This window comes from Perca fluviatilis, chromosome 12 (genome assembly GCF_010015445.1).
Source record: "Perca fluviatilis chromosome 12, GENO_Pfluv_1.0, whole genome shotgun sequence".
Classification (NCBI taxonomy): Eukaryota; Metazoa; Chordata; class Actinopteri; order Perciformes; family Percidae; genus Perca; species Perca fluviatilis.
The window spans coordinates 13,104,521-13,128,989 of NC_053123.1; the positions used below are offsets into that span (position 1 = coordinate 13,104,521).

Below are 24,469 nucleotides of genomic sequence, written 5' to 3' on the forward strand. Positions count from 1 at the left end.
TTTTTTAATTTCGGATTAGATAGGCCCGCGAACGCGAATTTATTACACAACAAAAAAAAAAGAGGAGTGGGATTGGTTATGGTTAGGGTAAGAATGTCAGGGCGATAATATTCCAAAAAGGTGTAATACATAAGTAGCTAGTATGGATAACTGTGTGTAAATATATGCCAAGGTACTGTAAATGCACAGGGGTGCAAATAGCATACATTGATATTTGTACCAGATGGGGTATTAATAGAACACATTGCTGTGTGCACCGGTGGGGTACGAATAGCATTCATTTCTAATTTCACCAGGGTACGAATAGCATTCATCTCTAATTGCACCAGGGTACGAATAGCACTTCTAATTGCACCAGGGTACAAATAGCATAATTGTACCCGGGGTGCAAATAGCTTCACCCTATCTGTAATCCACTGTTCGGCGGTGCCTTCCCCGCTGGAGGGCGCTACTCGCGGGGAACAAAAAGTTCCAACATCACATGATCATTCATCCGCCAAATTTAATTTAATTTCTATGTTTCCAGACAACAAACCATGGATGTATTAAGAGAACAAACGCATAGACAGTTAAGAACAAACGGAAGTTTGGCGATTGGAATTTCAAAATAATGTGCGTCAAATAGCAAAAATGATACATAATAAAAGAACGGTGTTTTTTTATTTGAAAGTATTAACCGGAAGTGTATTCTATTTTGTGATTCTTGACACTAGTGGAGCAAAGAAAACACAACACTAGCCTGCAGTTTCTCAATAGTATAGCCACAGTTAACGCTAGCTATGAACCTGCAGTTTAAAGACACCGACATGGTTGACACAGTCGAGAAGCTTAAGCAGAAATATTTGGAGAGGAGGGAACAGGTTTGAGTTTAACAACACACTCAGCTTGTTAGTGGAAGCAATGCATAAATTAGCTAGCTAGCATGTCAGTTCATCTGTCAGTGGTATCACCAATACAGTGTATGTCTATGGTATCTCCCATAGATATAGAACAATCACTAACGCTACCGAGCTGAATGTTACTTCCATAATTTAGTTAACGGCAACTTTAGCGAACGTTCACTTTAATAAAACTAAAGCATGTGTAACGTTACTGTACTTTACAAACAGTAAACGCTAGCTAAATTGAAAATATATGTGATATATATGACAAATATGTTGCACTGCTCGCTTGTTGTCATAACGTCAGTTTAAGGCAACACACTTTTACAAGTATAATGTGTTGTCTTCCAGCTATGGATATGACAGAAAAGTCAAAATGACTACAGATAATTGAACACAGTTTTGACATTCTGACGCTGAACAGAAAAGAAATGTCAAATCAGTGCTATTTTACTCTGTCCTAATTTTTAGTTGCCACCGCCAGAAGACATTACACCAGGAACCGGTGAGGGTATGTGCACTTCACATGCTCAGATGCGCACACTTGTGTGTGTGGGTGACCGTATGGATTATAGCTTCACTATCTTCCTTACTGTCTCCTACAGTGTAATGCAAGTTACACATTTTGCACAGTAATCTTACCACAGACAGGCTTGCTGAACCTTAATCTAACACCACATCTAATTGATGATCCTTGACATGAAACAAAATGGCACACCTTTAACTACGCCTAACATTGCTTTGTTCAATATTTTAGAGGCTGTACAAAGGCTTACTTTGGCCAACAGAGCCAAACGGCCAAGCAAAGAGTTGAAATGCTACAGCAAAGCTTTACATGAGCTGTTCAAAGCAGTTACCAACCATCCTGACCAGTAAGTCTAATGAGATTACAACTAGGCTACCGTGTTCCATATTTGTGTTTGAGTACTATGCCTTGATCAATGCTTGTTGCTGTCTTTTCTAAGGTTTGTTAGTGATCATGGTCTGCATGGCAGTAATGAGGACCTGATTGGGGAGTCTACAGCTGCTCCACTTCAGGACTCCCAGGTGCTGTTTACAGAAACAGGTGTGTGTGTGTGTGTGTGCGTGTGTGCGTGCGTGCGTGCGTGCGTGCGTGCGTGCGTGCGTGTGTTCTCAGAGCAAGTTACCAGTCACCAGTGTTTGTGCTTTCTGAGTAGAAGAACTGACTACCTAGCAAACTCAAAGTAGCAGATGCTGAAACATTTCAGGGCTGATACTTCCTGAAAAGTCCTTTGAAGTATAGTCCCATTGATATGATTGCAGTTTTGAAATGAATCATAAAATATCCCTCATTGATTAATCCCTGCATTTCACCTGAGTTCTTGCAATGGATTTATTTACTTTCCTGTTATTGCTGACATTTCTGACTTTTCCTAAGAGCCTTAGTTATAAATGGGTAATGAGGTAGCCTTGGGCTTACCTTCTATTATACCTCTATTTGTCCAGATGTGACCTTGCCTTCCTGTCTGGATGGTAGCCCTGGGTCCCAAGAAACTGAGACCGACGCAGACTTGCAGAGAGCTTGCCAACTCCCTGACTCGTGCCGTTCTTCTCCCTTAGTACTAGCAAAGGTGTACCAGGAGATGCTGACCATCTATGAACAACTAAAGGTGAGAGAGCAGAAACATTGTAATGACGGTTTATCAGTAAATACAAAACAGAGAAAGTGACTAATCTGTAAGTTTTTGTATTTTGCATTAAAGATACTAAAAAGTATGTGTGTGTGTGTGTGTGTGTGTGTGTGTGTGTGTGTGTGTGTGTGTGTGTGTGTGTGTGTGTGTGTGTGTGTGTGCAGGCAGAGCGACAAGGCCAGCAGCAATGGGAGAGGGAGCTGCAGGAGCGAGAGAGGAGGCTGAAGCAACAAGAGGAGGCTGTTGGGAGGCTGGCCGGGCTGGAGGAGATGGTACACACTCGCATACCAGCTGTAGAGGAGGTCAGACACACATAGACTCCATCCAGTCACATTCAACACAAGGGATGTGTTATGTTTCTTTACCACACCTCATTCCCACTCCTTCCACCCTACCACATGTCTCCTTTCAGGAAGTAACTCTGTGGTCTTCAGTGATAAACTTCTAAATTATACAGCTAGTAATAATTCAGGAAATACACTGTATTGCAATGTGATAATCCAGCCTCATCTATGAACCTATTGTTTTTATTAAACAAATCAAACTAAGCCAATATCATTTTTTTGTCATGGTCAGTAAAGATTTCCAGTCACACAAGGGGGGATGCAATGGACTGACTATTATAGAATTTGAATAGCAAACTCGAGTCAGTGTAATGCATCACTAAAGCGTTGAAGCATTGTTGTTGTGGTTGAATTGTTCATCATGTGTTTCATCGTGTATGTATTGGTCACCAGAAACACCAGCAAGAGGTGAGCCAGCTGCAGGATCTTCTTCGAGAGAGGACCAAGGAGAACAGGAGGCTCAAGTCCAGCTTTGACACCATCAAGGAGCTGAATGACAACATGAAGAAACAGGTTAGAAGAAGTGACCACATACAAACCATGATTGTCTGTTTGCATGTTGTTGGTTTCTGCCAGGTGGATAAAGTCCAACAACATTCTAAAACTTTATTAACTCAAGGGCTGGAATGTTGCATGTGTCTTAAATGAACAAACATTCCAAGGACTCCAAATACTTTTATTTTTTATGTGATTAAAAGCGTATTAAAATTAAAAGTCTTAATTGCATCACTTTGTGTAAATTTGCAGGCTTTATGATTAGTGGGGCTGAACATTAAAGTGCTATATGTTTTTTTGTTTTGAGAGTAATAGATCCAAAGTGGGGTCTACAGCAACCAATCCTGATATCCACTCAATGTTCCAAGATGTTTGACAGGAATTATCTTTCTTCATAAAAAAATGACCAAAAATGATTAAATCTTCACTTCCTTGAAGGAGTAGAAGGCTCATACTGAACAGTTAGTACCTTGGACCACAGGAGGGCGCTATGACATAACCCTCTTGGATGTTGAATAATACATCAATACATACAAGTAATGTCAAATCACAAAATCTGCATTTTTTTTGGGGTTTAGTGTTTGTTTGGAATGTGAAGTGTTTTTGTTGCTATTGAAAGAAGCTCTCCTTGCTTCAAAAAATGCCCGATTTCTATCCATGGAATGAAACAAAATTAAGGAATGTTTGTCTAGACAGTAGGCTTGCATAGCACATTGACACTTAATGTTTTTAAATCAACAGTTGAATCAGATCAATGAACAGAATAAAAAGTTGGAGAGCCAATCCAAGAGGGTGCATGCTCGACTTGAAAACCTACAGGTAAGAACATACATTATTAACCAGTGCACAGATGTTCATTGATCATTGCTTCATGCTTTTTAATAACTAGAGTCAAGGCAGTTTTCTATGGAAAGCACTGTAAGTTCTAACATACAATCTGACTGAACCTTATACACCCTACAAATAATTTTAAACCATATTTCTTGCAGCATGGAGTTTGTTGAATGTAAAGATGTTTTTTTACGTCTAATATATTTAGTTTAAGTTTGATTATTAATTAATTTTTTTTTCCAGAGGAAATATGAGCACAGCATAGCATCGAGAGGCTGTCAAAAAGTGAGTGCTAAGACCATGGAGTGTATTAAACCAGCTAAAAAGGAGAAAATGGCTCCCTCTGGAAAACCCAGCAACAAGGTAGTTCAACAAATTTGTGTGTAAAACAATAAATAAATAAATGTATGTTTGTGTTACGTCTGCATTACTTTATTTAATGTCCATGTGTTTTTTGAAAAAAACACTGTGCACATCATTTAGCATGGTTACACACTAACACACGCATTAACACATATTCAAGCTGGAAACGGCACAACAGTCCTCCTCCACAAACCACACTCATCCTGCCAGCTGACATGATAAATCATAGTTTGTGATTTTCTTATTGTCACTGTTGTTGATGAAGATGAATTATCAGTGGATATAGTTGAGCTCAGTGGATACAGCTGTACTTGTCATTGCCAGGTTGATATCTTTCTTTCCCTATTCAGAGAACATTGACTGAGGCAAAACTTTCATTCTATTACCATACCTTTTCCACAGTTTAATTAACACCTTCAGGCTCCCCAGTGAAATCACATTATAGATGTTATGTTCACACTTCCAAATACACCAGTATGTCCCATGGCTGAGCTTTAAATAGAAATACTATAACTTATAGTCACATTTCTTTAAATCTTGACTTCTTAGGTGCTCATCGTTACTCCATGCTGGACATATTGTAGAATCCAGATCAAGATGCATATCTGACAGATGATAAAGGGCTTATTAAAATAAAAACTATAACTAAAGTCATCATTTTGTGACGTTAATTGCAGATGACTGCTTTAGCAATATAATATTTTTGGGGGGGAATTTGTAGGCCTTTATTTTCACAGGACAGATGAAGACATGAAAGGGGAGAGAGAGGGGGAATGTCATGCAGCAAAAGGCAGCAGGTTGGAGTCGAACCCCTGAGCGCTGCGTCAAGGAGTAAACCTCTATATATGTGCACCTGCTCTACCAACTGAGCTAACCCAGCCACTGCAATGTCATTTAAACCCGATTTTCACCCTCCTTCCTTCAGGGCAGCTCCAGTCCCACACCACTAAAGCTTCTGGTCCTTCTACTGGACTGGGTACTTGATGGACAGACGTTCTCGTCAGTAGCAGCAAACAAAGGGAAAGGTGTTGGCCAATTTCTGCCTCCGGAGATCGTACTCAACGAGAGATGCCTTAAGGTAGCATGTTCATTGTAGCTTCACTGTGATCTCTTTTTGGTGTCTTGACCACAAAAGAGCATTAGATCAATTAACAATTTTCTGTCACGATCAAAGTCATAAATTGTCTCTGGTTCCGTAGGTGCTGCCATTATTAGCAGATCAGCTTCATCAGACTCCTTTGTCAGAACCTGACCTCCTCCTTAACCTTCTTCGCCTCATCCACTGGGCTTTGAAACACATGGACAGCAGTACACAGGTAAAGATAAGATGTGATTATTCCTGTGGGTAAACTGGGCTGCTGCTGAAAGTAGTTATAGAACGCATCAGAGAACATACAGTATGACCACAGCAATAATAGAACATATGGGGTATGTGGGCTATTAGCCTCATTGTTTTTTAGGTTTTACAGATTTTCACAAAATAATATCTGGATTTTAGACAATTCAAAGAGCAGTATGTCTGATGTTCAGTAAATGTTCCTGTTAGCTTGACAGCCATTTATTTTGTACTGACTGTGTGCCAAAAAGTAATTTGTAGGCCAGATGGTGTCACATGACCTGCAGTTCTGCAGTAAAAAGAGATATAATCAAGACAGTGACCTCAGGCTGAGGGTAGCTTCATAATAAGTACTGCCTTAACACAGAAGCAAGGAGATGCTAGTTATTAGTATTTATTTTATATTTATTCCGGAAATAAAATGTTGTTGGATATCCACCCCTTTCAGCATCATCCACCTTCTTTTGTAATAAATTATCTGGGCTGTCAAAAAGCAAAAACAGGGGAGTGAGATTACATTCTATAACAAAAGGCTTTTAATTCTGTGGCCTACCCCTTTCTTAGTTGTCTGTGTTTGGCCCAAAGGATGAGTGTTATTCTACAGAAAGCTGCTGGGTCACTTTCACAACATGACTGCAGCAGAAACCAAACACGACGCTCACAGTTTTCCCTCAAGACATAGCTACACATCAGAGAGGTACACATCCACTTCAAGTAGGGGATATCCACTTTATCGCTCCATCTCCCTTCACAGCACGGCGGGCTTTAATGTTTGGAGGTCCTGTCGAGTTCCATCTTGTGTTCAGATGAGAAGCGTGGTTATCTGAAGTCGCCTGCCTGTCTCTGTGTGTTGAACAGAGTCTAGACATTAGAACAGGCTGTCCCTGTCTTTGCAGCTATGACAAGGGTCATGAGCCCCTCGAGAGCCCTCCATGACAAACACTGTACATCAGCCGTTTCTGGTTGAAGGGATGACGCGTGAAAGGACAATTTTGCTTGATTGTCCAATCCCACTTCGTAGGCTTATCCTATTGTGAAGGCCATATACCAGCCTCCCTTAACCCTTCACTTTAGCTCATTGGCCAACCTCCCAATCAAGAATATGAGCTATCCTCCAGCCTTCACCCCTTGCCCCTGTACCCCAATTCTATAAGTGCCTCCAACTTCCAAGCTTCAGTATTCTTCTCCAGTCCTGCTGCAGGGAGCTTGGAACCCACATGTTTGTTTGTCAGGCCATGTCATATCTGCTCAGTGACATGCTTGATGTTCAACTGAAATCACATGCTCCCTTATTGCTGCAATATGTGTTCACTTTTAAGACAAAAAACAACCACTATCGGGCCACGATGTATAAATGTAAGAAGGGAGATAACTCAAAATATTGTGTCTCTATGGAGCTGATAGAGACTTTGGGGAGAGGGTGTAGTAGACAGGGAGAGAGGGATGTATTAAGTTTGTAAACCACCAGCTCTTCACTGCTTTGGAAAAAACATAAATATTGGATAGTAGCTGTTGTTTATTGGTCTTAATTCATTGGCTCCATAAGTTATTTGGAGAAGAAGCCCGCCCGGCTGCCTGTCAGGCTGAGCATGTATTTTCTACACTGGCGTTTGATACAGATCATTGTAGGCATATCAATTATTTTATATGTAACTGACTGCTGGCACAGTCATGAATTCTGAGCAATAAGCAGCGTTTTTATGTGTGTGTTTGTTTGTATCTGCACAGCATGTAGCACTATCTGCCACTCTGCGGCGGATAGGAGAGGAAGTATCAAAGCCCCCAGCCCAGTTAACAGTGCCTCAGTCTGAAGATCCAGACCTGCCCAAATCCTGCAGTGGGGCTGCTGGTGGACCCTGCAGGAGCTGGCCCCTTTACCGCAGCCCCTGTCCTCACACACGCATCCTCTCCTCCCTCATCATCCTCCGCACTGTCACACAAGGTAACAATACTACATACTGTATCTTGGGCATTATATTTGGAAAATGCAATCGGGCATTCAATTGTGGACATAAAATCAGGATAGTAGGTTAGAATAATGAATCAGGTAGGGATGCGGTTATTTTCATTATCGATAAATGTGTGAATTGATTATTTATTTGATTAATCGATAGGGCGTTGGGTTCATTATTCTAACCTACTATCCTGATTTTATGTCCATAATTAAGTAATGTGTCATTAAAAAGTGAAAAATACCCATGACAAATTCCTAGAGCCAAAGGTAACATCCTTAAATTGCTTGTTTTGTCTGACCAACAGTTCAAAACCCAAAGATGTTCAATATACAACAATCTAAAAGTGAGAAAAGCAATACATCTTCAAATTTGAGGAGGAACCAGCAAATATTCTTTGCTTGGTAAATTACTTAAAGTGCTCATATTACGCTTTTTGGCTTTTCCCTTTCCTTTGAAGATGGAATAGAAATGAGAGAGAGAATCAGCTCAGCTGTGGAAAGCTGTTAAGCTTAGTTGATTCCACACAATGGTATATTATTGTTGTTGTTTTCCATCCATTACACAGAATTGTACTGTCACGATAGCTGCAAAGATTGTTCAATCTCCCATGTTGAGAAATCACAGAACACTGAATTATTTCATGTATCTACTGCTGGCATCGCAGACTGAATTTAAGCGATTGACTTGTTATGATTCATGTTTTAATTAGATTACACTTAACCCATGTTCAGTAATAATAATTGTATTAATCAAAAGCAGATACAAAGGAAAGGTTTTTAACCATCCATGGTATAGTGATGTCATGGCAGTCTAATTTAAGTTGCTGCTCAGAATCCTGATCAGACAGAAACTATGAGCCGCACACCTGCTGTTGCTTATCACTTCCCACTAAGCCAGCACTCCCCCTGTGTAGGTGTGAATCCACAGAAACAGCAGGGGTTTAAAACCTGTAACTGGGTGTTACACATACTTAGCATGCTGTGTAAACTTCTTACTTCACATTTAAATCCACATCACTGCTAATTCACGTACATATTTCAGTTTGAGTGCAAAGCAGAGACGACCAAAGCTGTCCTGTTTGTGTACTCCATCTTTTACAGTTGATGAAACACTGCTGGCCAGGGGAAGGTTTAATCAGATCAGCTTATCAGGGCATACACAGGTTTTCTAGCCACGCTAGCACTGCGGCACAAGGGATGGCGATGTCAGTCTGTCCACCCCCGTAGTCTATATTGAAATATATCATAACAGCTATTGAATGCCATGAAATGTTAAACATACATACAGAGGATCATTGCAAATGACTTTAGTGATCCCCTGACATTTCTTAAAGTGCCAAAAAGAGTTTGATATTTTGAACCGTCTTGACTCCTATTGGATGGATTGCTGTGCATTTTTGTACCAATACTCAAGGTCTCCAGAGGATGTATCCCAATACATTTGTTGGTTCTTGAGTTTTCATCTTCCGCCACCAACAAATGGACATTTTTGGTAAGTAAGTAAAATATCTCCACAAATATTGGATGTCTGTGAAACTAGGGCAGACATTCATGTTCCCCAAAGGAGCGCCATCATCAGGTTAAAATTTAAATTTCTCCAGTGCTTTGGTTTGTAACCAGATATCTGCAAACTCCCATCCACCCCAAACAATTTTTGGACCTCTGCTTACATCTATCTTACAACTTTGTTTTCTTTACAAAGAGCATTAGCCTCACAGAGCCACTAGCATGGCTTTATGCTCTTAGTCTTTTTCTGATCCAAATATTTGAAAAGGTCAAGGAGCTTGTAGCTGCATCCACATTTTACTCCCTGGCCTTCCACACTATAAATCTTAGTGCACTCAGTGGGTGCGGTGTACATATCCTGACATATTTTATGAAACTCTCCTTTGAACTGGCTGGCCGTATCTGCATCGTAATGCTCGAGGGTTCCATCAACATGTCTCTATAGAGACTTATTTCTGTCTGTCTGCTTACCAGGTTTGTCTTCTCTCCTTCTCTGGATTGACGTGAATCCAGATTGAAAATAATGGAAAGATGTTTCTTCCCCCTCAGATTTTCTGGGATCTTACACATAATAGGTACCATTCTGAGACTGAGCTAACCAAAATCAGTCCAGAATAAAATAAGAAAGCTTTTATCTTATGTCAGGTCCTATAAATCCTGCAGTTTTGGACATTTGAAAAGCATTTTCTTGGAACTTCAGAAATTCTCAGTACTATTTGAGGTCATCACAGATCATATATTACTGCTTGTTACTTTTTGTGTGGTTGAACTGTGCAAGAAGATGGCTCGGGTCTGTGTTGCTTGGCTGTGTTTTGATGCTTGCATGGCTTCTTATACTGATTGGGGATACTGTAGATGTGTAACATCTACAGTATGTTGTCACAAACCGGCTCAACGCATGTAACAAAGAGGGGAGACCAGACAGGTTAAAGTGCCAATTAATTGTTTATTGTTAAATAAACAAGATAATGATTAACAAAAGAATCATAACGCGTGGAATCAAATGTATCGGTGGTGTGTGGGTGAGTGAAAGACGTGTGGATAAATGACAACTGCAACAGAGGAGGTGAAACGAACCCAAACCTGTGGAGCCTAGGAGAAGGAGAAGGCAGAGACACAACAATGAGACATGACTTTCATATACCCCTTTTCCACCAAGGCAGAGCTGGTGCTGGTTCGGAGCCAGAGCCTAGTTTCAAATCGGTTTGGCCTCCAACCAAACCAAACGACCACCAAAGCACCAGCTCCGAACCAGTAAAAGTGGTTCTTAAGTAGCACCAAATCATTGCTGGGCCATAAGTAAGAACCGCTTACGTCAGCAGCTGGGGGCGGGGTTACCGTGACCAACAAGACGAACATTTTTGAATTAGCAGATAAACACGATGGACGCGATTAAACAACAACAGCAGTGGTCAGAGGAGGAAACAAGCTGCTTTCTTGCACTATAATGGCGAGCCGCGCGAACATGTTGGATCCGCCAAGTTTGGATGCCGATGTAGGTCCGCAAAGCCATGAACATCGATAGCAAAGCAACGTCCGCCATTGTTGATAGTGTGTTTGTGTTTGGCGCCGCCGCGCTAACATTGCTGGGTAAGATGAGACGTATACAGTGACGTAAGACCTGGCTCTGTGCTGGCTCTTTAGCCTGTGGAAAAGCAAACTGGTTCTTTGGAGGCTCGTCAGTCGAACCAACTCCGAACCGGCACTAGCTCTAGCTCTGAACCAGCACCTGGTTCTTGTTGGTGGAAAAGGGGTAATAAATATCTTGGTTGAGGCCTACCCAGGTGTCCACCAATTAGTTAACGAACCCTCCCAAACTGCCAGCTCAATCAGGAAAGCCAGAGAAGCCAACAGCAACAGCAGGCAGAAAAGGGAGGGGTCATAACACTGTGCTAATGTCTTGCTGCTTCCTGTAGCTCTGCATGGCTTACTGAGAAAACGTATACATATATATGTTTTGAATTTGTCAGGAAAAATGGGTTCTGGACTTGAATGGGTTCTGGACAGAAGAATGGCAAGCAGTAAGGCCAAAGTACAGAGGTGGAGTATGACAAAGAATGGAAACACAGCTTGGATAGTGGGGATAAGATGGGGAAAGCATAGATGGAAGACAAGTATCCCGTTGCTTAACAGGCAAAATGCTAAAAAGACTATATAGTACAAAGATGAGATTAGAGCTGCAACGATTAGTCGATCGAAAAAAAATAATCAACTAATCAACCATTCATGTTATTTTTCAAGTTTTTAAAACATTTGGTGGTTCCAGGCACTTAACAGTGAGAATTCCTGACATTATTTTGGTCTGGCATTATACAGTAGTTGAATATGTTTGGGTTTTGGTCTAGATTTGTCTCTAGAATTGTTTGAAATATAAAATGACATAATTTAGCCTTTATTCTTATCCTTGCACTTCATGACTCGATTCATGGACAACAGTTTTAGCTGAAAGTCTAAAACTCCAATATAAGACTGACATGAAAAAAAAACTCAACTTAAAACTAAATCAAGTATTTCTGTGTGCACATACATCTGTCTCTGTCCTGTCCGCAGCTGATGTGCTGGCCCAGGCTCTGGACAGTCTCCGTACCGAGCTGATGTCTGAGGAGAGCCGAGGCCTATTCATCCACTATGGAGGAGTGTGTGTGCTGCTGTCGATGCTCCGGGCTGGCCGTGGAGGCCTGCACGCACCTGTAGACATCTTCATGCAGCTAACTGAACAGTCCCGTAAGTAGGCGACACAAATTGAGGGTTCAGGCACAAGCATGATCAGCTGTGGCTGTCAAAGGAAACAACACAGCAACCTTAGTGATACATGTTGGTCACCACCACCACACTGTGCAGTGCAGTTTCCTAAGTCAATTAGTTTGTTTAAAGATTTTCATCCATCAAGCTGCTGTGATCACTTTTCTAGCCCAGACTTTACTATCACTCTTTACTATAATTTATGCCAGCTCCTCCTGCAGTATCACTCCATATCATCCCCACATAAAAACCACATGTGAAAAGTAATGGGTTGTTTGAGCTCACATCAATCATACACACTGGTCAGGCAAAAGATTTAGAAGTTGTCATAAAACCTTGAACCTCCACCGCCCCCTGGATCTTTTATTGAAGGACAAAAGACTTGACAGAGGTGGACGAGGGGAGAGCACAGCTGCAATGTTTCCATGGGGGGGGGATATGATACGGCTGGATTATGAGCCGTATCATTTAAGATTGCTGTATGCTTCATCAGATCCATATGCTGGAGGGGGCCGGGGTGAGGGTGAGGGTGAGGGTGTGTGTGTGCGTGTGCGTATGTGCGAGTGTGTGTGTGTGTACATACAGTTGTGTGTTTCAAGGGGGACTGTAAGTCTGCTAACTGTTGTGTTTTACAAGCAGTAACGAGGAGAGACGGGAAAGGGGTGAGGAAGAGGGGGAGAAAGGTTTGCACCTGAAGGTTGCCAATAAAAAAAAGAGAACCAAAATGTCAAGTTGTACACACACACACATACGGGACGTCTGTGGTCATACTGCGACACCTTGACTGCTTGTTTAAAGTTCAGTCATATACACTTATACTAATTTAGAAAAGGACTTTGTTTCCCCTGTTTCTGACTATTTAATGTGTCCCAAAGCACCTATGTTGTCAACCATCAAACCCATGAGGAATGTGTCTGTATTTCTGTGAGTGTTTATGTCTCCATCAGTCTCCATATAGCCACATATGTGTAGAATGTAGCACACATTAAAAATATAAACACCCATCAGAGGGCTGGGCAGTGTTCACATAGGTGCTCCCAACATTCATTAGGCTCCTAATAAGATACGATATCACTCAGTGAAATACATAATAAGATATAAGTGCTAGTTGCAAACTATGTTATTCTAATTAACTCATAAGTTTTGAATCAACTATCACCCATTTGAAAGATATTGAAAAATTAAACCAAGTGGTCACAATTTCCAATAACACAAATATGACTACAGCTTTTATGTTACCTCTTCAGTGCGAAAATGAGTATTCAATTGACAGTAAATGAATCAACAATTTGATAATCAATGACTTCTTAAGTAATTTTTAAAAAAGGCAGACATTTCCCTGTTTCAGTTTGATGAAAATGTGACAATTTGCTGCTATTCTTTGTTTTATATCACTGTAAATATCTTCAGGTTTTTCTATTTGGTCGGACAAAACACGCAAATAAAAAGCAACACGTCACCTTGCTCTCTTTTGTGACATTTTATTGTCCAAATAATTCATGAATTAATCAAAAATTAATAATTAACCGATTAATCAAAGTAAAATAATCATTAGTTGCAGCCTCTGACCTCTCCTAACCTCACAACTTTGTTGGACTAAAGGATTTTGTTCAGCTGCATGTACATAGTTTTGTTGATAACCATATTGTCCAGCCGCTATCAGCAGACACTACACTAAATATTATATATAATAAATATATACTAAATATATATTCCCCAGAAAGTTTGATTGAAAAAAAAAAAAAGAAATGCTGGAGTTTGAAAAATGCAAAGCAAGCAAGAACAACGTATAGACATTGTTCATGGTCACGGTCAGTAACATGCATTATTGTAGTTTTATAATCTTGAGGTGATGTTATTGCTGGAAACATGGATTGACCAAACTATTCCTTCCTGCTTTATCCTTCTCATATTATCAGAGTCTACCCTACCCGTCTTATCTGAACCTGATCCTGTTCCTCCCGGTCCAGTCCTCTGCTTTGATTTGATGTCAGCAGAACCTCTGTACCAGCCAAAAAAAGTCCCCTCTGTGGCTCATATTGTATTCTTCCTCACACTTGTGCGTGGTCGAAGACAGGGGAGAGTTAGTTTTAAAAGGAACAGCGATGTGACTTTAGCAGAAACAAATGTTTGTTTACCAGGAAGGAGAAATTTTAGGAATTTATTAATTAAAAAAATGTGCAGCTCCCATCTGTGTGCACTGATGCTGTTGTCCTTCCTCTTTTTGATCTCCCTGTGTGGGTGTGTGAGGTTATGGTTTGATGGGGGTAACAGTGACAATATGAGAGTCTCTCTCTGACCAGCATCTGTGTCCCCGGCGAACTCAGTTTGATCATTAAAGCGTTGTCACGGTCTGTTTGTTTGTGCATCCATGTAATTTTGATTTCTATGCAAAGCTGAAGTTGATAATTTCCATCTCCTCTGAAGTTTTAACATTGCATAAACAATGTGTTGTTCGTAAGAGAAATTGTTTTCATAATATATTTCTTTCTTTGTTTCGTCTGTGTACTTGTAGGCTACTTAAATCCCTTCCTGGAGTCGTGTAGCTGTGAGGAGTTTTTCCGCGCGGCCTCCCAGCTTCTTAAAAACCCTCGTCTGGAGCTCCCAACACTGGAGAAGCTCTCCATCCTCCTACAGAAGCTCTCCAGCATCAGGTAGACACACTCTACTCCATACTGATAATACCACACACTGAACAAGGATTAACTTGTCTCTGATCATTGGAAGTAAATACCTGCAGGCTCGGACATATGCAGCCATACGCGCTCTTATCATTTCTTTTATGTGTCTGCACAGACTGATCTTTATCTGAGAAATATTCAACCTGGGTCCAGATATGAGCTCAGTTATACTGTATACTTCAAACTATTTGTATTCCTTTTCCCAAGGATAGGCAATGACATCATAATAATCACAATGCATTTTATTTATATAGGGCTTTTTACAACACTCAAAGACACTTTACAGAGTTTTTGGAAAATAAATCCACACTAGAGGATGGATACCCGAACCGAGCCCGTCGGGACCCGACGCTACCCGATGGGCCGGGCCAGGTTCGGATAGATATTTAGAAATGATTTTCGGTTTCGGGTCGGGCTCGGTCACATCGGCGCGATAAGGCATTGAACATTTTAAATTTAAAAAAGCCTGTGTTAATGTGCGCTTGTTGCCCCGTGTGCGCTCATCTGTTGACATTTCCGAATGCCTTCCTACAGTTGTTTAATAAAAACGGGCTTTCCACACAAACAAACGTACATGTGTCATTAATATGAGAAAAAAATGAGATTTTAACTGTGTCGGGCTCGGGTCAGGCTCGGACATAAATATGTTAATGCCTGTCGGGCTCGGGCCGGGTTCGGTTACTGCTCTGACGGACGCGGGCCGGGCTCGGACAGAAAAATGCGGCCCGATCCACACACTTAAATCCACCCACGTTTATCAAATTGAAAGCCGCTCTAAAAAGGTGAGTTTTGACATGTGATTTGAACATGGACAGATTGGTGCAATCGCAGATGTGTTTGGGCAGAGAGTTCCAGAGGGAGGGGGCAGCTATAGAGAAGGCTCTGTCACCCCATGTGGACTATTACAGTGGTTCCCAACCTTTTAGACTTGTGACTCCTAAAAAGTACAAATATTCAGTAGTTCAGAGGGGGAAAAAAAGCAAAGATTATAGGAACGTCTGAAAACATAAATGTAATTTTTGTGTAGCATGAATGTTTTCATTTGCTACCCTGTTGATTATCTCGTGAACTCTCAGCTTGATCTTGTGCCTAGGCTCGCATTGCCAGACCTTCCTCCACAGCACTGCAGAGGAGGGTCAGGTGAGTCCACAAAGCATTCCGGGATGGGATAAAAACTTTCTTTAAACCAATCACAATCTTCTTAGGCGGCACTAAGCGCCGTACGGAGCAACTGTGCCGCTGCAAAATAGCCTCGGGAAGGAACTTGTTTTGGTGGACATGTGTACGTTAAAAAGTTGTTTTAGTCGTGCAACAGAAAACTCCGATTGGACAGATAGTCTAGCTAGCTGTCTGGATTTACCCTGCAGAGATCTGAGGAGCGGTTAACCATAGTCCTCATAAATTCACCAGAGTTTAAAATGCCAACACAAAGAAAGCCCAAGGTAACGGACATCCTGTCTAAATGAGTGAAATCCTGCGGAATTTCCGTCAGCAACGGAGCAATCCCGGAAGTGGAGCGTCCCGACCTCCAGGGGAACCATAGGATTATTTAGGTCAATCATAGCCACAGTTTGTGTTGCAGAACAATTTTTACGGTCTACATCTAATAATTTCTAGATTGTGGCGGTCAAGTACTGTATTTAGTTGATCTTTGTGTGTGCTGAAGTCATATTTAACACACGCCTTCAGCGTTTCCCAAAATAGCCATGCCTGCGGCTCTATGGATGGAAATGTTGGTTGGTCAGTCGGTCAACCTCTTTGGTCCAGACTTAAATATCTCAACAACTATACGATGGATCAACACATACTTTTGCACAGACATTCATGGTTCCCAGACGATAAATCCAAATAACTTTGGTAATCCCTGACTTTTCTACTATAGCACCTTTACATCTGGAGAAGTTTAGTAGTGTATCTATTTCCTGGACTCAACAGGTTAAGAGTGTGTTCACTAACCTAGTCAGCTGGTCATCAAGTTGAGAATTTAATTTGTCAGATCTAACTTTTAAACTTCATTCTCGGCCTGTTCAGGTAGTGTATACCCAGCCAGAGAGGACTAGTTATACAGCTGTAGTACACTGGTCTACTACTGGAGTGTGCTTATTCATGGGACTATATTTCATTGAATGTCTTTGGACTGAAGGGTGTATTTCTTTGATTTTTGTCCAGGAAGAACCGCCGTCTGTTTGAACTGTCCTCCCTCCACCTCCAAATACAAGAACTTAATCGGAGATCCAACCACACACACACCTTCCTCTGCCTCAACCTCAGGTCCATCCTCCACAACCTCAAATAACACTCATGTGTTTCTCTGCCTCGTGCTCCATTAAAGGCCTCTTTGATTAGTCAGACTTTCCAGTTTGTGTTTCAGTACTTCAGCACGTTGCTTGGTCTTTCATGTGTGCTCAAACTGTAATAACCATATTTCCAACTATACAGTACTTCAAGGCTCCATCTTTCTCTACCTCAAATACCATATGCAGACGCACATTCTTTATTTATATAGTGATATGTTTTTGAAGTTCTTTTGCCTGTCAGAAGTACTTTTTCAGTGTCGTGTATGTTTTGCACTTTGTGACCCGTCTGTTTTCATGTTCCACAATGCTAATCTGATGTCTTGTCTTCTTTTCTTTCTGTGATGAAAACGAGGGTCATGCTTGCCAGTGGCCTTAATGGGTGTCTGATGTGCTCAGAGGAGGAGAGGCTGTGTATGTGAAGGTTTTTTTTGTTTTTTGTAATGACAATAAACAAAAACAACTGAAGGACATTAAGATTGGACTACATATGAAATGCGGAAAATCCATATGTTTTGTATAAACTTGTCTTATTTGTTTGTTCCAGAGCATGGGTGGGTGGATGGGAGTAATGGTCTCAGTATGGGGCACATTGATGGTGTCGGTTGATGGAGGAGAATGAAATGTTCTGCCAAATTAAATGAGACCTGCTTTAGATATTTGAGATTAAGTAAATCCTTGAGTGCTTGCAAGCACTTGGAAACTGTCTGCATCTGCACCAAGCATTACAGTTAAAGTAGTTACATTGTTGGAAAAGGAAACACACGCTATTGATATGCACAACAGTAATGTACAGTCTAACTACAATGGAGAATATACATTTTGGAAATCGGACAAATTTGCAGCATCATGCATCCCCAAAACAAGCTTAACAACTACAGTATATTCACTGTAATTACTTTTTTATAGCATTTTCTTTTTTTAATAAATGTTTTTTTTTTCCTTTGGAAGATTCTGGATCATACAGTACATCCCATGTTCAGCTGTGTTAAAGGTTCAGGGGTGAGCTATAGCTCATAGTTTAGCCCATTTAATGATATGAAATGCTATTACCCCAAATTACTTTGGTTTCTAACCACTTCTGTTATTACGTTGCATGCACCGGAGCACATGCAAGAACAATGTTAAAACAGAGCTGTTTATATACAAAATGACTGGAAAACAATTTATTTTTAGTGACCTTTTAAAAAATGATTGTGCTGTTGTAAATAAGTAGTATAATTTTAATCTCCACTGGGGGTGAAACTTGCCAGGGCATAGATATAGAGACCAGAAGGGGAACATTCCCCTCCATCCTACTCATTAAGTCAAAGCCAACCTTAAATTCTTTTCTTGCTTACTTTTTTACAACCGTCAACTGCCGTAAGCAGAGGCGATTTTATTATAGATAATAGTGGAGGACACATTTTGCTGGCACTGTTGCGGATGAGGAGAGTATTTACTTATATTGCAATCCCATTGTGGCTTTTGTGAATTTTGTTGCATCTGGATGATATCAAATGGAAACGGCAGCTTTTATGATCAACAGCAGAACACATTCTGCACACAGCAGCCACGTAAACAGCAAGCCACCCAGGGTACATGTTTACAGGTCTGACCTTAAACCCTCAGAAATCCCAAAATCAGTTTGTTGTGTCAGATCTCAACCCACCACAGGCGTCTGTCACTTCAAGGCAGAATGCAGTGTGCCTAATAAAACCACTCTGTCAAAATCATCATCAACCATTACCATCAACTGTTTTCTTCAGCATTCCTCTTTTCTGCCTCGGAGCACGTCAGCTCTCTCTGTTACAAATTGATTGAAACCTGGAGCTCACTGTGAAGCGACTCATCACTTATATCAACTGACCTATTCATTTGACAAAGTTGTTTATCTGGATATCTTTCAGAGCTTTTGACCATATCCCATGGCCTTCCTCAGCAAACGGAATTCGCTCAGTTGTTATTTAGGATAGTCAAAAGCTATTTAGGGGACTTTGAGTTTACAATATTTTATCACACATTTTGTATTCTCAAGGTAAATACTGAAACTCCAGCCCAGTACCCCTTCCAATTACATTCATATTAGACAATTCTGAATCTCACAATTTAAATCCAGCTTTTGTGCAATTGATATTCACCTTTTTATTAACCATCACTGTCTCAGTTGCTCAGCTCTAACACACCTTCTCCATAGTGTATATGCCATAACCAAATGTTAGCATTAGATGAAAAAAAACAAAAAAACATGGCATTGACTGGAGTTTCAGGGTTTTGCAGAATCGTTCAATATTGATGTTCTTGTCTGTCCTATATACGTTTTAAATAAACGTATTGCTGAAATAACATTTTTTAACAACTGAACATTTTAAGGTTTGTTTAAAGTGCCCATATTATTCTCATTTTCAGGTTCATAATTGTATTTTGAGGTTGTACCAGAATAGGTTTACATGGTTTAATTTTCAAAAAACAATTTTTTTTTGTTGTACTGCACATTGCTGCAGCTCCTCTTTTCACCCTGTGTGTTCAGGTCTCTGTTTTAGCTACAGAGTGAGGCATCGTACTTCTATCCCATCTTTGTTGGGAGTCGCACATGTGCAGTAGCTAGGTAAGGACTACTAGCTAGAAGCTAACGCTGCTTTATCTAATACCACATCAGCTAGCTGTTTCTTCAACTTCGGTCAGTACAAGGCAGGATTTATTTATTTTTTTCAAGTTTGTATGCGTGTGGAAGCACCAGAGACACACAATAACACCCCAAATCCCAGAAAAAGTACGTTTTTTATAATATTGGCACTATTTATGGCAGAGTTGTTTCATATTGTATTGGATTTGATTGTACAAGTGTACTTAATAAAGTGACTCAAACCTGTCAAAGTATGATAACACAGAAGCAGTATTTTGGCAAAAATAAGACTGGAACATACTGAGCACATTGATGGACAGTGGAGATGGCGATTAGATTTTTTTTTAACTTGTCACATTTGGAGTTTATTGTAAGTGAAATGAATTCAAGCTGAAGGAATCTACAAACTTCTTCCAGCTGCTATTCAAGCTAAAGGTTTGATAGTCACATAGACTTTGGGTGGAGTATCTTTTATACAGGGCATTATTGCCTTTATTCCTACTCCAGGAATTGTGGACGGCTGATTTATTTACTTTCATAACTTCAGTAAAGTCTGGCCTGCACTGCAGTCGGCAGAGCCCTTTCTGGTCCGTGTTCCCTAACACCCTTAACTCTGCCAGTCTACCCTGCACAGCCACGCGACTTTAAACACTGATCTTGATTTATGTTTGTGTTTCTTCAGTGGACCAAAAATTCAGAAAATTACCCCAAAGAGTCGCCCTGCTCTGGTCTGGCTGGTAAACCTCATTAAAATGTTATTTGGTCGGTGGGAGGAGGCTGGCAATGGGAAACATTAGCAGTTCCACTTCAGCACAACCATAAAGTCAAGTCAATCAGCAATTGACATGGCAGACCACCAAATGTATATTATTTCCACCAGCCGCAATATGCATAAATATGCTGCTTGAGTAATCCAATAAGCACATGGAGGATCTGGTAATATACCTGACTGTAAATTAGCTAGTGTGTGTGTGAAGGAGTTATGAGTGGAAGCAGCTGTCGTGGTTCGTGGTAGACATGCTGGGATCACACTAGTTTCCATATCCAGTTTGTTTTAACTTCTTATATTCTGTTTTTCTATCATTAAGATGGACTTAGAGGTTCACATCAGAAAAGAAATGTCAAACATGATCATAGAGATCATGATTTAGCATGCTATGTCCCCAAATGTTTTGTTTTCCTAAATTTCATTCATTTTCCAATATGCCTGCTGTTGGTGTCTACACTTTGTACTGTACATTGTTTCATTCTAACCACCTATTTATCATTATTAAAAAAAATGTCATGTTGATCAGTGAAAATACTTGAGTTCGCACAACTTGAACCAAATTGTATTATGTTTATTGCACATTTAACAGTAGTCACAGATTTGCCATTTATTTATATTAAAAGATCGATAACACTCATGTCCACTCATGTCATGATCCAGCAAGCAATTAGCTTAGGTGGAGAGGAGGTCACTGAACAAACTGTTATCTATCATGGATAACCCCGACCACCCTCTCCACCCCACACTGGTCCAACAGAGGAGCACCTTCTCTAAGAGGCTCCGACAGCTTCGATGTTGCACGGACCGCTACAGGAAATCATTCCTACCACAGGCAATTCAACTTTTTAACACTTCATCACTGAGTGTGAGATAAGACTCATATACATCACAACTGCACTGAATGCACCTTGCACAACCTTGCATAATAGGTTTATCTACATCCTATCTTTACTAGGGAAACAGTTGTACATTTTTACTCCCCAACTTGTACATTAACTTTATCTATATCAGTTGAATCAGTTGTACATTTTATTTCCAAATTGTATATATTTTAAATATTGCTTGTGTAGTATTCAATTATTATTTAATGTATATTGTTTCCTATTATTTAATGTATACTCCGTATGTGTGCTGTGTGTCTGATATTTTTGCTGCTGCAACACCATTATTTCCCATTTTTTTGGGATCAATAAAAAAAAAAAAATCTAAATCTAAGCTTAGCTTACCATATAGAGTAAAAGCAGGGGGAAACAGCTAGCCTGGCTGTCTAAAGTTCAAAGTTTGCCTACCAGCACCTCTAAAGCGCAGTAATTGGCTTTTTTTCTTTTTTTTTTTTTTTTTTTTTTTTTTTTAATGTATCTCAACAACATTTTTTTTTTTTTTTTTTTTTTTTTTTTTTTTTTTTTTTTTTTTTTTTTTTTTTTTTTTTTTTTTTTTGCTGGCTATATCCCCCGGAATCCAGTCTTTATGCTAAACTAATATTTATGCTAATCACATCCTGTCTCCAGCTTTGTACTTAATGCACAGACATGAATGGTATCAATCTTCTAATCTAACTCTCAGCAAGAAAGCAAATACGTCTATTTCCCCAAAAAAATTCGTAAGGTTCCAAACCTATGCTCTACCCAAAACACCAAATACTCACCCACCTTAGACTTATAAATGTGATGTGCTGCTTCAGGGAGAACTGTGAGTCAAGTAGAATCAACTTGCAGGTTCAACGTTAATAGAGACTTCTTTAAACAATCCGGCAGGATAATTTACTTATTTGTTGTCCATCACTATACCGCAGTAGAAAATATGGCTAAATACACTGCCTCTGTGCCAGTCCAGCTATAACGGCTGTAAAAGCAAGGTGCATTGCTGACAGATAATTTATAAAAAATGTGACAGTATTTCAGTGGATATTTCCTTAAAAACAGTAGTTGCAAAATTGTAGTGCAGCTGTGGCTGTTGAAAGCAATTTAATCACTGAGAGTGCAAACACAGTTCACTCTGTACTCCAGACAGACAAACATTCTGATCCAAACACCTGACTGAGGTCTGGACAGTACTTGTACCCTTGCTGTTTGATGTGTTTGCAGGCGACTGACGGGGATGAGTGTGTGCATGCAGTTATTGTGTTGAGGGTGAAGGTGTTACCGACTGGCAGAGGTTTATGGTTGGCACTCCTTGCCCTGAAGTGGCTCTATGACTTTATCCTCTTCGTTTAAAGTCAAGCCAAGTTCTTAGATGCAAAAACAGACCCTGAAGACAAAGACACACACACACACACACACACACACACACACACACACTTCTGCAGACATGGGTGTACAGTACCTACTCTGTGTGTGTGTGTGTGTGTGTGTGTGTGTGTGTGTGTGTGTGTGTGTGTGTGTGTGTGTGTGTGTGTGTGTGTGTGTGTGTGTGTGTGTGTGTGTGTCTCACTCCCTGACAGACCTTCTATGAAACAGATTTAAGATCCCCAGCCAGGACATACACACCACCATTGTTTAGCTAAGGCTTTGGGAATCTTGGAACAAATTCATATCCACACAGTGAAAGATGCCACTGGAGTGGCTGATTTGACTTGTTGGTGGAGAAAAGGGTTATATATAAAAAAATAAATTAAAAAAAATCCTCTACTGTTGCACTAAATTGCATTACTTACTAATCTGAAATTTAGTTTGCAAAACTTTTGTATTATTCTTCATCGTTTGGTAACAGTAAATAAAAAACAAACCTCTATATAGAAACCTTCAAATAAATTATGTTATGGTTATTATCTCTCATTTGAAAGATAAGTGGTTTGGCTTTCACAACTTGCAGTAGCAAGCCAGTGGGAGAGATAAAGGTGAATTTGAGGGCCAAAAGTGATGCCTGAATGAAGTTATAGTCTACTAATCTTTTCCTACAGTCTTTTTCCAATGAACTCATCTCGCATTTGATGAACCATCTAGTTAATATGTCACATTTAATCATTTATAATTAACTGTCTGAGTGTTGAATGAACTGGAAAATGTTGTGATTAGCGGTTTTCCATTTGGTGTCTCTAAGCCATTAACAGACCCTCTCAGTGCCTGGTGTAATGGTTGACAAACAACAATCTGGTATGGACATATGGAATAATTTACTATACTGTATATTAGTCTGACTTGATGTATATGGCTCATTACATTTTTATATAGGTTTTGATAGTGCTGGTGGTTGTATGAGAAGACCAAAACTTTCTTTGCAGTTTATTATCCTATGTCACTTTTTAATTCTAAATTTAAATATATAAATGTTTTAAATGTATATATTTTTTTCACTTTTTAGATGAGAATTCTTCTCTTTTCTCTTTTCTCTATTTTGAAGAGACCTCCTACACTCGGGGGGTGAGATGTGTCAAGTCAAACACAAATTTTGAATTGATTTGAATTCCCATGATCTATTTCCATTATACATTTCATGTTAACCCTGATATTAAATCTGTCCTGTAAATGTTTTGATTTATTGGCATAATTAACGCTAACATTGTGAGTCATGCTGGCAGTGATTAATCTCAACAACTTTTGGATAAATTGCGGTGAAACTGCAACTTTTCATCTAGCTCAATCAACAGGTCAAAGTTTGGATTTATCATGACAAAACTAATGATATGCCTTCATCCTTGAGCCCTACTTAGTTTTTTTGTCCTAATTAGCAAATTTTAGCATGTCAACAGGCTAAACTGAGATGCTGAACATGGTCAACATTACTATATACCTGTTATACATCAGCATGTTAGCATGTCGACGTTAACATTTAGCTCGAACAGTAAGTACTGCCTCAAGGTTATTGCAACTATAAAACTTATATATACAAAATAACTGCATCAAAGCAAGTCGTCAAAATTGTATTTATTGTACAGTGTAATGTGGAATTGTTCCATATTTTTTGGGTCTTGATTGTCCAATCCAGAGTCACAAAACTCCTTTTATCAGAATCCAGCCAAGATAAACTGTAATAATAATGTTATACTTTATCAGTCAGTTATGACATTATAAAAATTC

At 39.9% G+C, this 24,469-nt stretch overlaps 1 protein-coding gene across 2 annotated transcripts; it reads left to right on the top strand.

Annotated features, from left to right (window-relative positions):
- Positions 1-708: 708 nt before the first annotated feature.
- LOC120570582 (coiled-coil domain-containing protein 138-like) lies at positions 709-17,130 on the top strand. 2 transcript variants are annotated; one of them, XM_039818979.1, is made up of 15 exons: positions 709-860; positions 1,353-1,392; positions 1,639-1,753; positions 1,847-1,947; positions 2,349-2,512; positions 2,698-2,835; positions 3,271-3,390; positions 4,114-4,191; positions 4,447-4,566; positions 5,492-5,644; positions 5,766-5,882; positions 7,631-7,844; positions 11,913-12,086; positions 14,620-14,758; positions 16,955-17,130. In XM_039818979.1, the coding sequence occupies exons 1-15, from the start codon at positions 780-782 to the stop codon at positions 17,079-17,081; spliced, it is 1,881 nt and encodes a 626-aa protein (XP_039674913.1). In that variant the 5' UTR covers positions 709-779; the 3' UTR covers positions 17,082-17,130. The 2 variants fall into 2 exon arrangements, with proteins under 2 accessions (XP_039674913.1, XP_039674914.1); XM_039818980.1 differs by having other exon boundaries at positions 1,353-1,386.
- Positions 17,131-24,469: the final 7,339 nt, after the last annotated feature.